Genomic DNA, 17010 nt, shown 5'->3' on the forward strand with positions numbered 1-17010 from the left:
CTTCTGGGACCCGTCACCCGACCCACAGCACGGAGCTTAGGAGAACGCCCGGGGTCGGAGCAGGCCCGGGGGGCGTCCCGCAGAGGTGGCGGCCGCGAGGGGCGCCGCGTCCCGCCGGTGCCGGCCGCGGATGAACAGGCGGCCGCGAGCAGCCCCCGGAGCCGCGCAGCATCGGCGTACACAGTGACGGTGGAAGCCACGCCCGCTCCGGAGCCGGGGGCTGTCCTAGGCCCCCCACCTTCCCCCCTCCCTCCCGCCCCCTCCCTGCCCCAGCTCCCTCTTTCCCCCCCTCCCCGCGCCGGCCCCCGGCCCGCCCCCGGCTCTGCTCGCGGGAGGCGCTGGGCGCCGGGGCTGGCGCGCTCTCCCGGGCGCACACACACATCCACGCACGCACGCCCAGAGCAGCTCTCTCCGCGCCGGGCCCTCGTTCCCCTCGCCCATGCAGACGGACAGAGCGACAGAAGATGGCTGACGACTCCACGGGGCCCCGAGGATGCAGCCCGGCGGCGGCGGCGGCGGCGGGAGCGGCAGAAGCAGCGGCAGCGGCAGGGGCAGCGGCGGCAGCGGCGGCGTTGGCGGCGGCGGCGGCGGCGGCAGCCGGAGCAGGAGCGGCGGCGGCGGCATCCCCGAGACTCCACGAGCTACCTTCCCCTCTGACAGCCACTGACGTCCTCCGCCGCTAGGAGAGACCCCGCTTCTCCGGCGCCTGCCTGCCCTCCCCCTCCCAGCCCCAGCCCCAGCCCCAGCCCCGCCAGCACCGCTACCTCCGCCAGCATTGCCACCATCAGCACCACCTCCACCACCACCACCACCACCACCGCCACCACCACCACCACCGCCGGCGGCGGCAGCAGCCATTTCATCTCCACAGAAACCAGACACAAAAACATGGCAGAAATGGAGAAAGAAGGGAGACCTCCGGAAAATAAAAGGAGCAGGAAACCCGCTCACCCGGTGAAAAGGGAGATCAATGAGGAAATGAAGGTATTTTTGGATTTCGGGGCTGGAGAGAGAGAGCTCTTTCCTCCGCCCGCTCCCTTTGGGCCGTTGCACAGATTTGGGGGGTCCAGGGGAGCGCTTGTCAGTTTCTGTAGGATGCCCTGAACGCCTCAGCTCCTCCTCCAGGTGCAAAACGGAGGCCAACTCGCGGGATGCATCCCCGGAATTTGCCTACCTCCGATTTGATGGGGGTGGGGTGGGGGGCGGCCGGGAAACCACACACTATTTAACCTTATAAACCCCAGGTTGGCACAGGCGCGTTTCAGGGGGAGGGGACCGGGAGCTCAAGTGGCGGGTGGACCTGGTGAAGAGGCGTTACTAGTCCGTTGTGTAGTTACCCCCCCACCCCTCCGCCCCGCTTCTTCGGGAACCATCCCTCCTGGATCCCTCCAAAGTTAGGAGCTCCCGGGCCGAAGCACCCCGGGAGTGCTGGATTCCACCCCTCTCCCCCGCTCCTCTCCCGACTCCTCGATCCCGCTCCCCTCCAAGTAACCAGCTGTGACGGTGTAAAGAGGCTGTCAGCGCCCGGGAGAGTCGCGGCCCGAGTGGCGCGGGTTTGGGTACCGTTTTGACCGCCAGCTCGCCTCGCCCGCGCCTGCCCGCTGCTCTCATTCGGCTCCCGCTGCCTCCCGCTCTCTGCATGATTCACTTCCCAGTTAAGCAGACCCGGGCAAGCCCCCCTGAAAGATAGCGGTGTGAGGGGCGGCCTTCTCGGAGAGCCTGCCCATTGTTTGGAAAGGCCAGCCCGGAGTCCTGTCGGCAAGGCCCCCGCCAGGCCAGCGGTGCGCCAGAGGTGGCGAGCGCAGCAGCCTGACGCTCCAGCTGTTCATATTGGAGCGATTGCACAAGAGCACCGCTCAGCTCCTGACCTCCCTGGTTCCCCCACCCCCATTTTCCATGAAGTTGCAGCTTTTTGCCCAGCGAGGGTTTTATTCAGTGTTGGTTTCACGAGTCTCTCTTGATTAATATATATATATATATATTATATATATATATACACACACACATATATATAATATATATGTATACATGTATATAATTTATTTCTGTATTTTTCTTTCTGAGTTACAAACAAGAGCAGATTTGGAAGGACTTTAGTTTTCATTCTGCAGCCGTCTTGGTGTTCCATCTAATGCATGAAATCCTTGACACTGCCAACTGACTTGGTTAGGCTGGTTAAGTTTGTATTTAAAAAGACAAACTGGATGAAAATGGCATGCAACTAAGTCAAATTTATTGCGTTTTGATTAGAACAAGTATATTCTATGACAGTGCCTTGTATGAAGCCCATGCTTAGAAAGGAAAATATGGATAATACATCCTATAAGTGTACCTCCAGGGAATTTCCATACAATCTAAATTTTGGAATTAGGGTTTTTATTTCTGGGTGAGGAACTTAATGCTTCAAAGCATGAGGTGCAGCATCAGTCCTAACAGAGTTAAGGAATATTTGTCTTGGAAATCAGTGCTATTCCTTGGGATGGAAACCCTCATTGATTCCAATGACAGACAGTTTTTTTTTTTTTTTTTAAGAGACCAGTAGGAGTTGTTGTTTTCCAAAGGGGGTGGGGTTAGAACAGTCTGCAATAACCATTCTTCCTTACTTGCCCTTCCCTCTGTCCTGCAATTCCAGATTACTTTTCCATTTCATTTTAAATTGTGGATAGAGGAAGAGAAGAGAGGTGAAGCCATTGGGAAATCAGTGTGCACTGGCCCTTTAAAACACTACCTAATGTGATCTATATGGATGGCAGCTTTTAAGTTTCATAGGTTCTAGAATTACAAATTAGCTAATTTTAATCAAAACATGTGAAATGTTATCCCGGCTGGATATAAAGGCTGACTGTGCTCGATGCTTGGGGCTCGCGTTGTTGACTTTGGCTGCGGGCGCACTCCGTGGTTTGGGAGATAGTTGTCCTTCTACAGTATAACAGATGTTTGTCTGAACTGGTGAGGAAGAAACAAAAACAACATTGTGTGAAGGGAAAAATTACACAATTTTTAGCCAATGCTGCAGGACTAAGTATGGAATTAACCTTCATGCACAGAATTTCCTCTTTGAAAATGTTATTTTTCTTCTAAATCACCACCTACTATTTGAAGTTTTAGTCCTCAGCGATTCAGTACATAGTAGCATTAAATAAGAAGTTTTAGCCCACAAATAAATCAATGTCCTGTAACATCAGGATTTTCTCTCTAATTGGGAACAATGTGTAAGAGACCCCTGGCCGAATTCTTCAGTCAGGTCAATGCACACCATGCCAGTGAGTCATGAAATCCCATTTCTAGTGGAATTGTTTAGTGGGCATTCCTTTAATATAATAGCACTAGAAGTCTTCAAGTTTAAAGTGATTTCTCAAAGACAAAAAGTGGAAGAGTTATTTTGAGCTCATTAAAAATTTTCTGCTTTTAATGTTAATAACCACATCGATAAAATCCCTTCCCAAACCTTATGGTATTATTACCCCTCCATCTAAAGTGTAGAGTAACATAACAAGTTGGTTGTCCTGTATAAAAATATGTGCAACAAAATGTCACCGAGAACACAATGTGGCCTTGTGCAGCTTCATATCGGTGCCGCTGGAGCTGCCTGGCTGTGTTTGCCTTCATCTGAACGGCTTTCATCTGGACCAGTGTAAACTAAGCCCTGGTAAGTAATCACTGCCCGGCAAAAAGAAAGGAATGTATACAGCTAGCACGGCCTAAGCTGTAAAAACGGAAACCTGAGCCCCTACCACGGATCACATATCAAGGCTTGAAGGTAGGGGAAATGAAAGGGGGAAAGAGGAGAGAGCGAATGGAAAAGTCAGCCTGGGAAGTGGAGGATTGGAAGGAGGCCCCCTTAGGAGATTTGGCTCAGGGATTAGGGAATTTTATCATGGTGTACAGTGACCTACTCAGGTTTCAACACTGGTTGGATCAAGTTGCTTCTCTGTGAGCTGAAAGAAAAAGGACTGGTGTGTATGTGATTTTTTTTTTCCCTTCGGGTAATAGAAAGGACATTGGTACAAGTGTCTATTTTAAGTACAGCAAATGCAAGGCACTGAGAATGAGCAACAAAATTGCCTCCTCATGGAGACTTCCTTCAAGATTTCCTAATTGAGATAGTCACATATTTATTTTAAAATGGCTGGAGAAGACAAACTGGCTGAGGTTTAGCTGACACCAGTAATGGCATTGGAGATTGTCTTCATGTGGCTGGGAGCTAATGTTGGTTGCTGTTTCACTAGATCAGATATTGAGTTACATTTTCGTTATCACTGGTTTTAATGTACATGGCAGTTGAAACAAATTTAAATCTGATACAATATAATTTTGTGTGTGCAAAGTACATGACTTGGCATAGCTTGCTCTGGTATTTGTACTTTAGTGAAAATATCTTCAAGTAGAAATATTTGTCTCACTATGACCTTTACAATGTTTCTTTATCTTTCCCTTTCTTCTTCCTCCCTTCATTCTGGGTTTCTTTTCTTGATTAAAAAGACTCATTACTTTACTATACTTACAATCAGTATGCCTTAATTAGTGACCAACAGAATGAATTTTTTTAATGCAATTTCTATTTTGACTACTTTTTGTTTCTAAAGTGAATATTGTGATTGTATCTAATGTAATATATACTGTTATCTTACATGTATCATAATAAATGGATGTTAGGAGGGAATTCCGACATATAGAAGGGTTAATTTGTTTCAGTAGTTCAGCCAAAACATGGTAGATACAATATAAAAACTAGTTTGTACTATTGGATATGTAAATGTAAATAGATGCGTAAGCGTAAATATAGTTGTAATTAAGGGTATGTATTTTGTGCACATAGGTCTTAGTGAATGTAATTAGTGGTTACCAAACAGTAATGCAACTAGAAAAATCTAAACTATGAGTAGAGATAATGAGTTGGATTTTTATCTTCTAAAACTGACAAAACCAACGTGATTAGATCAAGCACTCTGCCCTGGAAACTTTCCTAAACAAACCATAATCAATGCATTTACAATGTTTGGCTTTTTTTTTTTTTTTTTTTTTTTTTTTTATTAATGCTAAACTGTGTTAAATAATCTGTGTTAAATGTCTTAGGGTCTCCTTTGCTGAAGAAGTTTTCTGTCTATAAATATTCTCAGTAAGTAATCTGTGCCTAAAATTATACTTCAGTCTTGATGCCTACAGTTAGATTCAGGCACATCTGTTAAAGTTGAGTAGTAAACACACCACAAGATTTTCTAGTTTGGTTTCTGATAGTCTCCATTTGGCGTTAAAAATGACCTGTGTCAATTGCATAGACAATAAAACAAGTTGCAGGGCTGAGCTGGTGAGTGCAGTGAGATAAATAGCTGGCTTAAAAAAGAGATCAGCGTATGGATTAGAAAAGCCAGCATGTTTAAGGTTGAAATCAGCTCATTACTAAAACAGACATATTTTAAGTTTTGGGGCTGAAACTCCATCTTGGTGTCAGACACGGTGAGTCTCAGGAACCTAGAAAGTGGGCTTAGGACCAGATCTCACTGTGGCATTCACAAATTATGTCAGACCTCTCCAGCTGAGCAGTGGCTTCAGGTGTGCCACGTGGCAGGGCTGGGGACAAATGTCAGTTGAGACATGGCCCTTGCCCCTTGGGAGTTGGTATAGGATGTTTCTGAGCTGCCCAGCCTTGTTCTCTGCATTGCTTTCAGTAGTCCTGCTCAAGACTCCAGGCTAAATCCCGAAGAGATGGTCCTGGAAGGGCACTGAGAGCTATGAATTCTGCTTTGTTCAAACTGGAGGTTTTCTGAAAAGAGTCTCTTTTTCTCCATCTGTGAACCTGTGAGTATGATGTGTGGTAGAGTGAGATTCTCTAAGCCGTATACAACTTGCAGGTTCCAGAGACGAGGAAATGGAAAGGAACCACTCCACTTCCTCCCGAATCTGAAATAAACATTTGAACTAGAAGAAAATGAGTCTGACAGACTCATTCCCTTCTGCGTTTCCTGCCTCTGTGCTTGCCAAGCACTGCTCTGAGAAGCCAAGCCCTACTCTCCTTGTGTGAAAGACAGACTCATAGAAACCAAGAGGCAACAAAGTTTTTAAAGCAAAGTCAAAACCAGGGCCTCAAAAAGCATAAATATCAGTGAGTGCAAGTGACTGTCTGAAAAAGTAGGGTTCCAGGGAAATATAATGTCTTGTTACGGTGACCAGACTTTTTGTATCTTCTAAGGAAGTGTCCTTTTTTATTGAGTCTTTATACTTTTTTTTAAAGAAAATATTAGAAGTAGTAGAAGGTGGGTTATTTAAAAATCTCTGAAGTCGGAAACTTCCTCTTATGGGATGGGAAATCAGCCACCCTTGCACTCCCAAGCTAATAAGATTATAGAGTATTTTCCTAAAAGAGAAGGGATATTACGGGATAGAATGAGAAAAAAATACTTTGTTTTTTTGAAACATGTATACAGACAGGAAAGCATGGGGTGAGAGATTTGCTGAATATATGTTTTAGGATCTGCAGACTGATGAGTGTTGATACCTCTGTATAACCAAAGGGCTCTGGAACTTTGTTCTGCTTTAAAGCCACTGGCTTTGGCACGGACAGGAAAACAATGTAACAAGTCTTGGCGATTTTTAGGGCAGTTCTGCAGCTGTGATAGGATACAGCTGCACACAGCTGCACACCTGCCATGCCCGCCCCTGTGTTAGCTTGAGGGCTGGTATCCACAATTTCACAGCATTTGTTTGACCTTTTTAGAATATTTGATGTCCTGGCTACAGATTAAAATGTGGGAACATAAATGTCTGCTCTGTGTGAAACCAAGACAATAAAACAACATAGATTTTATACGTAGAAGCACACAATTTTGGTTTCATATGCCAATTATACAGCCATCTCATTCAGAATATATCAAAAGGAGAGTAAGACTTTCTCCTCAGACCTGCTTCAGGCCGGGGTTGGATTTTAGTGTTATAATGTGTCCTCTGCCCTTAGAATTGCATTATAATCATTGTGTTGTAGCTGAGCACAGTGCTGTAAAATGACCCAAATGGAGCGCAGTGACCATCTTCAAAGGATTTCAAGTTAAAAAGCTGTAGTTCAGGTAAAAACAGCAGGGCTCAATGGGTAAGTCTGCACCAGGCATGTGAATCGGGCCGCTCTTATTATTTCATGCATGAGGCGGACCTTCTCATGGGTCACCTGTGGCGAGTGGCTGCTCCTCAGGATACCATTTGATCCAGTGGGATCTTGAATGTGGAAATGCTTTGTAATCTGTAAAGGGTCCTTCCAATATTTCTTTTGCAGTATTTAAATTTTACCTTTAAGCTTCTTGGCAGAACCATAAAATAAAATCCATTTACTGGGTCAGTGTTAAGAGAGATAATTTAGACTCAGGACTAGGCCAGGGATAGAGCTAGAAACTGCCTTCTAATCAAGTTCAGTGCCTACTTGCTACAAAAGAAACTGCTTCTTTGCAGTTCCTTCCCTCGCCTTCTTTTTAATATCTCAATTAATGAATGCGTCCAGTGATGCTTAATAGAAATCTACCTGAGAACTTAGAGCACATGGAGGTGAAAAGGGAGATAAAATATTTTCCATAGATAACCATCATTCTATTATTCATAACCTTAACTAGCAGAGGTAATAGCATTTTTTCCCCCTGCCTTTGTAAATTGTTCAGAATTGGTGGTTTCCTTTTCCTTTGAAAGTGTTTCTCATATGCTCCCCAGTCTTGGATAATGGGTGTCAGAATGTTTTGAAGTAATGTAACTGACAGGTCCTCTTTATTGTCATTATGACTGTGAATATGGGTGACATAGTTCTCTGTGAGAAGACTCTGTTAATTTTTGTTTAAAACTATATTTTTTATGAAAATAATATATGGACATGACAGAAATAGTAGAATAAGTAATGCAAATCAGGAAAAAGAAAAACAAAGCCTATAATTTCCCCACCCAGACACATTACTGTCAACATTTTGATGTACATCTTTTCATGCCCTTTTCTATGTATGGGTTTAAGAGAAAAAAAATGATGTGGGATCTAATTCTATAAAACTAAAGTATTTTAAAAAATAAAAAACAAAACAGGTCTTATAGTGTGCTAACCTTCCTTTTAAAACTTAATATATTGTTAATAGCTTTTATGGCACTAAACTTATTTACAGCACATATTTTAATGGCAAAATAGTATTCCATGTTAGTCATTCCATAATTAAGCTGTAATTTCTTTAACCAATTTTATTGTTTGGCATATAGTTTGTTTCTAAGAAAACAACAGCGAGATCAGTGTTCCTGAACGTGCATATTTTTGCACTTACTTCCTTCGAATAGTTTCTATGATGCCTAGAAATAATAGTGCTGAGTCAAGGGGTATGTACATTGTTAAGGCTTTTAATACATAGAGTCAAATTACCTTTTCTAAAAGTTGTATCAATGTAAATTCCCAATATTATGAGAGTACTCATTAACACTGGATGTTAGAATTTTTTAACGTGCACATGTTTATTTTTTAGAATCAGTTTTCCTGAACTTTGATTATTTCTCTGTATTTATACTTTAAAAAAATATTTGTGAACGTATTCAAATGGGTTAGCACATTTCTTGAGCACACTCTAAGTGCTAGGCATTATGCTAGGTGAGGCATAAAATGAAAGAAAAGATTTCTGCCCTCAAATAACTTACAGGGTATTTGGAGTAGATGACATATTTTGCTAGAACTGGGATTTGGAGTGAAAATTGGAATTACATTTGTGGGGAGAAGGATGACATGGCTTTTCCCTCATTTCAATGAATGATTGGGAGTTCTTTGAAAACTTTCTGCTCTCTTGGGTAGGATACAAAGTTGAAAAAACATTGACATTCAATTATGCAAGGCCTGGGATGAAAGAAATCAGTGATATCTATCTGTATTTTAAAATCTGTTGTTGTTCAAAATAAAATCAGTAGTCCTTTTGGAAGACCTGAAGTACTTGTGTTTCAGAAATATTTTGAGAATCGATAATAATTGCTGTTTTCAAAGCGCCTTGATGCCAACTCTGTTATTTACCAGGTAAAATGTTCAATTAAAAATCCTTTAGATTCGAACTTTGACATTTGTACAGTACTTGCCGTTGAATAAGGACAGTGTCTAATGAATGTTCTGGGAATTAAGTTCTAATAAAATTAAATTTTGCCCAAATAGAAAGAACTCAGAGGAGTGGGGAAATAGTAAAAATTTCCTGCTTTTCCACCATCTTTCTGTGACTTTTTTTTTTTTTTTTTTTTTTTAAATTCTAGGAAGAGATCAGGCTTTCAAACTAAATGTTAAGAATTGTCTTCTTTCCTTAGGAGTCCTAGAGGTAAGAGAGGGCAATTGGAAAGGGTGAGGAAGAGGTATGGTGGTAAAGTATTAGAAGTGCAAAGCAATTAGAGTCAGATGTGATGTCAAAAAATTGTCAAATTAGAAGATTCAATTTTAATTGTAAATTTTGAGCACCCCCATTTCAACAACACAAATAATTAAGGAGAGTAGGACCCAATGATCAAATTCAAAAGCAAGCAAAGGTTTGACATAGGTGGCTATGCCCTCATTGGAAAGCTCTTTATATGTGATATTGACATCTTATGGTATGATTTTCTTGCCACTTTTTGATTGGTCCAAGGACTTAACTTCTTTGGAATTGCTGAAACATTGGATCTTACAGAATTTATAATACAAAGTGGCCTGGTATAAGAATCAGAAGATCTGTATTTTCGTTCTGACTTTACTGGGTGATCTCGAATGCCTGTCATTTACCTTCTGGATGCTCTAATTTCTGTTGTAAAACGAGGATGTTACATAGGTTCACCAAAAGTTTATTGTGGAAATCAAATACTTAATTCATAGGATTGTTGAAAGGAACAAGAGAGTTAAAGGATGTGGAAACACTGTAAAGTGCTATAAGAGTGTTAGACATTATCATTATAATTATAGTGACCTATTTTCCAAACCCAAATTGGACCAAATGGTATGAGAGAGGATTTTTGTGCCACTTCCAAGGGCGCAAAGCAGCCTACAAAATGTGATTCGGATGCCAGAATATTAAAATTTCTGGCACGTTTTTATAGTTTATGGGAGTAATGATGAAATATTTGAAATAGTGGCTGTTTAGTAAAATTTATGATGTGTGATCACTATAATTATGATATTTCTTTGCAAAAGGTATTTTATTTCTCATATAAGTAGAAGTTCTTTGGTTTCACAGAATCTTACAGCTTGGAGGGACTTTAAAAAACTACTTCAGTTTCCCGTCCTAAATTTTCAGGACAAATTCCGGGGAGAAGCAACTTTTACAACCTCCCTTAGTACAGTAGCTTATCTTATTATCGAACATCCTTACCTCAGAATCTCTCTGCATTTTAGCTCTTACCACCTTTATTTTTTTCACCTTAAAAAAAAAACACCAAAAAACAAAACATAACTTACAGAAGAAACTTATATAGGAAAGGAATAATTCTTTTATTTTTATTTTTGTTTTTATTTATTTATTTTAATTTTATTTATTTTTAACAGGACTTCATTGGGGAAAAGTGTGTATTTCCAGGACTTAATTGGGGAAACAGTGTGTTTTTTCCCAGGACCCATCAGCTCCAAGTCAAGTTGTTGTCCTTTCAATCTAGTTGCGGGGGCACAGCCCACCATCCCTTGCGGGAGTCGAACTGGCAACCTTGTCGCCCAGAGCTCAGTGGCAGCTCATTGTCTTCACTCTAGTTGTGGAGGGTGCAGCTCAGTGGCCCATGTGGGAATCGAACCAGCAACGTTGTTGCTCAGAGCTCCCACTCTAACCAACTGAGCTATCCGGCTGCCCAATAATTCTTTTAATAGAAAACTTGTTTTTAAAGGATGACAATCCCCAAAAAATGTTGAAAAAAATATCTGGTTGAATTCTCTACCAGGAAGACTTAAAGCCCTTATGGGTCATAAACATTAAATTCATTTCTCCTAGAATATGTCATGTTTCTTGGATAATAACTGTAAAAATATATTTCATTTTCTCTGGTTTAGCAGCATAACAACTCCATGTGATATCTAGCATCAAATTCTACCTAGAAATTAAAAAATTTAAATTATTTCTTCAGGTCTTTGATTTCTTAATCCGGTAGTGTGTAAGTCAGTGGTAATACAATAGTCTGTTTCTTGTACTTAACACTATACGAAACCGTTGTTCGCTTTTTCTTTCTTTCATCTTGTTCCCCTTTCCATGAAAGGTTTGAGATTTATGGTTTGAGGCTTTAAAAACCATTTGTTTTCTACTTTTGCTGTCATATATCAAAACATTAAGGAGTTTATTTTATTTTCAATGACAAGAAAGGGAATGTTTTAGAGTTTATTTTCACTGACATTTATAGTAACTCAAAAATCATGGAATAGATCAAGTTCATATCAATTGTTCCATGAAGCATCTGAGTTTTCAGCACAAACCATAAACTAAGTGATGCAGTTAAGATGCCCAAATAATATGAATTTGGTGTTAATAATCCAGTTTTCAGTTTTTATCCAAATGTGTGAAACTTCTGGATTCCATCCCTGGGATTGGTTCTGAAGGGCTGAATGGATTTGCAGCCGGACTAAAACAAACAAATCTATATCCTTGGCTGCGAGGTTGCTCCATGAATTATGCATCTGTAGCCTTTGTCACTTCAGAGGTTAGACAGAACTGGAGAGAGAGGCGCCCAGACACAAATGGTCTAGAAAATTGGATATGGTGGCCAGAAGTTACTATGCAGAAGATTTTTTCTGTCTTGTTGGCACAGTTCTGAAAGAGACTGGGGCAAGCAGCGCACAAACCGATAGGATGGCTTGAACTTGGCTTTTAACACTGGTTGGAATTGGTTTTTTGATGCTCAGTGTTATCCTTTTCCTTGGAGATTTCTGCTGCCAGACCACTGATGGAGGACCTTGATTTGTGTGCTTAGGGACTGTCATTCTCCAGTGCAGGAACTCAGCTCCATGAAAGAAATTGGGTGTAGAGGAGACTGATACCTCATTAAAGGGATCTCCTTTGATTGAGTAGAGCAGCATTCACCTAAGTCCTCCTCAGTGGTATTCTAGGAGTTGAGTTTATCATACATATCAATCATATCATCTTTGTGCATTCATGAAAAGAATGTCTATTTAATGTGGACATGACCAGCTATCAGAGAGAATAAATGCCTCACTAAAGCTTGAAATGGCTGACTGTTGGCCTTGTGGATGGTACCATTGAATCAATCTGGCTAGATTTTTTTTTTTTTAATTTCTTGTGCACTATAACCTTACAGATAGACCCAGTTGGAGCTCTAAGCTGAAGTGGGTACTAAAGCAAAAAAATCTAGCATCTTTTGGTGGTTTGAAATGCCAGGTTTGTTTTTGTGGAATCAATAGTGTAATATCTTTTTTTTTTTTTTTTTTTTTTTAAATGCAACCCCTGCTGAAATCTAAAGTGAAATTTAAGAGAACATGGAATTCACATGTTAAGGCTGTGAGCACTCTGGTTTAACCTTGGTGCTTTGTTTCATGTATATAAATTATACATCTCAGTGTAATTCAGAAATGACAGCTTCTAGGGAGAATGAGAAAAGATTCGTTGAGCCACAGAGAAGGTTAGAATATATAGTTTTTCTAGTTCAGTCCAAGAGGCTCAGGCTGCCTTGCCAGATAAAGATGCTTTTAAAAATTAATTCAACAAACATTTATTAAGCTCTTACTCTGTAGTGTGGGTCCCTTCTTTTTAAAATTTTTTTTCCAGCTTTATTGAGACATAATTGGCATATAACATTGTGTAAGTTTAAGATGCACAATGTGTTGATTTGATACATTTATAGATTGAAAACTTATAACCACCTTAGCGTTAGCTCTACTGTCTCTACCCCATCATATAGTTACCATTTTTGTGTGTGTGGCGAAAACATATAAGATCTACTTTCTTAGCAACATTCAAGTATGTGATACAGTATTATTAGCTATAATCACCATGCTGTACATTAGGTCCTTACTTGTTAATCTTGTAACTGGAAGTTTGCACCCTTTGACCAATATCTCTCCATTTCCCCACCCTTCTAATCCTTGGTAACCACCACTCTTCTCGCTGTTTCTCAGAGAGAGATGCTTTAAGGCAAGGCACACACATACATTAAGATCATTAACAAACATAGTCTCACATCTTGCTTCCAGATCTAGCAGTTGATAAGTTCATAAAAAATAGTCACCTGACATTAAGGCTTTAAATCTGTCCAACTATATCCATTATTTTCACACTTTGATACCTATAATAACAACAATACCTTACATTTATCTATTGATTTATAGTTCATAAAGTGTTTTCATATCTTATCCAAAATCGGGGCTGGCTAGTAACCTTAAAGTTATTTGATACTTTTATGTTACATATCAGAAGACAATCACAGTGACCTTCGATTTCATGGAGAAAGAACCTAACCTGTCACTAATGAAATTTGTAAAGCAAATTATTCATTGATTTTTAAAGAATACTCTTCCAAAGAAGAAAATAAAAAGGGAGACTCTTGTAGCCTATTCAGCTTTCTGTGTGATAGTAGTTGACAATTAAATAATTCCTTTGCTGAGATTTTGCTTTATCTGAGATAAGAGTCGTGTTAAGAAACATCTGAATCAGAAAGCAGTTCTTATTTAAATTAATCTGAGCCACAAAAAAGGTCAATTGTTTTCATTTTCAAAATCTTTTCTTAGCTGTTTTTGTGCATTACTTTTCAATATTTTTATATTAATGTGGGATAGACTTTGCAGAAGAATATGCTAAAATTGACTTTCTGTTCGTAAGCGAAACTGAAAAATACCCTTTTTCTTATTATCTTTAAATTGTAAAAGTCTGAAGGCCTGTCATAATTGGATGCATCATCCTGAGATTTAAATGCTTTACAATTTTTGAACGTGATTTGAAAAACGAACAGGACTCTAGGGGAGATGGGCTGGGCTGTCAGTAAACGGGTAATGCAAACAGAATTCGATTTATGCATTTTTAAAAATAGTTATCGATTATATAAATAAGTAGCCTATGGTTCTCTTTCAGAACTTTGCAGAAAACACCATGAATGAACTCCTTGGCTGGTATGGCTATGATAAGGTTGAATTGAAAGATGGTGAAGATATTGAATTCAGAAGCTACCCTACAGATGGAGAGAGCCGGCAGCACATTTCTGTTCTCAAAGGTAATGACATTTAACATCCCTTTGTTCATACCAAGAAGGATTAACTCTCTCCACCTGGCAGAATTGAGTTGCTTTGGGACTCGTTTTGTTGATTATGCCAATGGTTGATTTACATGTACATCCCCTGTAGTGCTTTCCTATAAGCAGAATTCCACAGAATATAAGAACACAACATAAAACAAAAATAGACACACTTAATCTCCTTCCAGCAATGGGAGAACTACCTACATAGACAAGGGCTAGGGACCTCCAGTGCTGTAGTCCTGCTCACAAATTTATAGAAAGGGATAATGTTTACTAACTTATTCTCTCGTTTCCTGAGCCCTTTGATATGTCAGCTGTTGGGGACTGGTACTTTCTGTTACGTGAAATGTTAGATTTAGATTTTCAGAGTGCAAGAGAGAATGATGGTTACTTTGGTAATTCTCCCTTCCCCTTTTTTGGTGGGAATTCTAAAGGAAAGCCCTCTATCTTTCTTCCTTTTTTTAAAAAATATTTTTATTAAAATATAGCTAACATGCAACATTATATTAGTTTCAGGCGTATAGCATAGTTATTCAACATTTATATGCCTAAAGAAGTGATCACCATAAGTCCAGCAACCATCGGACTCTGTACCATGCTATCACAGTATTATGGACTATATTCCCTATGCTATACATTACATCCTCATGACTTATTTGTTTTATACCTGGAGATTTGAATCTCTCAGCCTCTGATTCCACTTCACCTTTTCCCCTACTTTTAAACTTTTCGATTACAGTTGACATTCAATATTATTTTATATTAAATTCATGTATACAGCCTAGTGGTTAGACATTTATATAATTTAAGAAGTGATCCTACTGATTAGTCTAGCAGTCACCTGGCACTATACATAGTTATTACCATGTATTGACTATATTCCCTATGGGGTACTTTCCATCCCCATGACTATTTTGTAACTAGTATCAGTTTGTACTTCTTACTCCCTTCTCCTTTTTCACTCATCCCCAACCCCCTCCCATCTGGCAACCATCAAAATGTTCTCTCTGAGTTTGTTTATGTTTTGTTTGTTTATTTTGTTCTTTAAATTCCACATATAAGCAAAATCTCATTGCATTTGTCTTTCTCTGTCTGATATACTGCACTCAGCACAATTCCCTCCAGGTCCATCCATGCCACCACAGATGGCAAGAACCCATTCCCTTCCCTGGCTGAGCAGTATTTCATTGTATATATGTACGACCTCTTTATGCATTCTTCCATTGACAGACACCCAGGCTGCCTCCTCATCTTGGCCATTGTAAACAATGCTGCAATGAACATATAGATGCACACGTCCCCTCGAAGTAACATTTTGGGTTTTTTCAGATAAATATCCTGAAGTGGGATTCCTGGGTCCTTCTTTGTCCCTTCTTATTGCCTTTGTTTTAAAGTCTATTTTTTCTTGTATAAGTATTGCTACCCCAGCTTTTTTTATTTTTTCATTTCCATTTTCATGAAATATCTTTTCCCATCCCTTTACTTTCAGTCATTGTGTGTGTATTTCAATTTGAAGGGAGTCTCTTGTAGGCAGCATAATTAAGGGTCTTGTTTACTTATCCATTTAGCCCTCCTGTCTTTTGAGTGGAGCACTTAATCCATTTACATTGAAAGTAATTATTGACAGATATGTAGGTATTGCCATTTTATTAATCATAATTTTGATCTCCCCCCCCCCACACACACACACATCTTAAAGAAGTTCCTCTAACGATACTGGTTTGCTGGTGATGAACTTAGCTTTATCTTGTCTGGGAAGCTTTTTATCTGTCCTTCAATTCTAAGTGATAGCTTTGCTGGGTAGAGTAATCTTGGTTGTAGGTCCTTGCTTTTCATCACGTTGAATATTTTGTGCCATTCCCTTCTGGGTTGCAAAGTTTCTGTTGAGAAATCAGCTGACAATCTTATGGGAGCTCCCTTATAAGTTACTAGTTGCCTTCTCTTGTTGCTTTTAGGCTTCCGTCTTTGTCTTTGGTATTTTAATTATGGTGTGTCTTGGTGTGGGCCTGTTTGGATTCATCTTGTTTGGGACTCTCTGGGCTTCCTGGACTTGTTTATTTCCTTCACAAGGTTAGGACAGTTTTCAATCATTATTTCTTCAAATGGGTTCTCAATCCCTTGCTTTCTCTCTTCTCCTTCTGGTACCCCTATGATGTAAATGTTATTATGCTTCAATGTTGTCCCAGAGGTCTCTTAAACTATCCTCATTGTTTTGGATTCTTTTTTCTTTTCGCTGTTCCAGTTAGGTGTTTTCTGCTACTTAGTCTTCCAAATCATTGATTCGATCCTCTGCTTCATCTAGTCTGCTGGTGATTCCTCCTAGTCATTTCAATTATTATATTTTTCACTTCTGACTGATTCTGTTTTATGGTTTATATGTCCTTTTTTATGCTTGCCATCTCTTTGTTGAAGTTCTCACCGAATTTCTTGAGCATTGTTATAACCATTGTTTTGAACTTTGTATCTGGTAGGTTACTTGCTTTCATTTCATTTAGTTCTTTTTCTGGAGTTTCCTCCTGTTCTTTCATTTGGGATGTATTTCTTTGTTTCTTCATTTTGGCTGCCTCTCTGTTTGTTTCTATGTATTAGGTAGATCTGCTTTGTCTCCCAGTCTTGGCCGGGTGGCCTTATGTAGTAGGCGTCCTGTGGGGCCCAGTGGCACAGTCTCCATGGTCACCTGGGCCAGGTTCTCCAGGAGTGTCCCTTGTGTGGGTTGTGTGTGCCCTCCTGTTATAGTTGAGCCTTGGTTGCTATTGGCATATCAGTGGGTAGGATTGACCATCATGCTGACTGACTGGGGTTTGGCCATGTCCACAGCTTACAGGCTGCTGTATGGGGGGG

General features: G+C 40.4%; 1 protein-coding gene across 2 annotated transcripts in view; it reads left to right on the forward strand.

The window, feature by feature from the left end:
* The first annotated feature begins 363 nt into the window (after positions 1-363).
* Positions 364-17010, forward strand: part of SOBP (sine oculis binding protein homolog) — a 163432-nt gene continuing 146785 nt past the window's right edge. Inside the window, exons 1-2 of one of the 2 annotated variants that reach the window (XM_033101653.1) lie at positions 364-984; positions 14007-14145. In XM_033101653.1, the coding sequence (XP_032957544.1) occupies positions 889-984; positions 14007-14145 (235 nt within the window). In that variant the 5' untranslated portion in view covers positions 364-888. The remainder of the gene's footprint in view (positions 985-14006; positions 14146-17010) is intronic. The other variant, XM_033101661.1, reaches the window with a different exon arrangement.

Source organism: Rhinolophus ferrumequinum, chromosome 3 (genome assembly GCF_004115265.2).
Source record: "Rhinolophus ferrumequinum isolate MPI-CBG mRhiFer1 chromosome 3, mRhiFer1_v1.p, whole genome shotgun sequence".
NCBI classification, from domain to species: Eukaryota; Metazoa; Chordata; class Mammalia; order Chiroptera; family Rhinolophidae; genus Rhinolophus; species Rhinolophus ferrumequinum.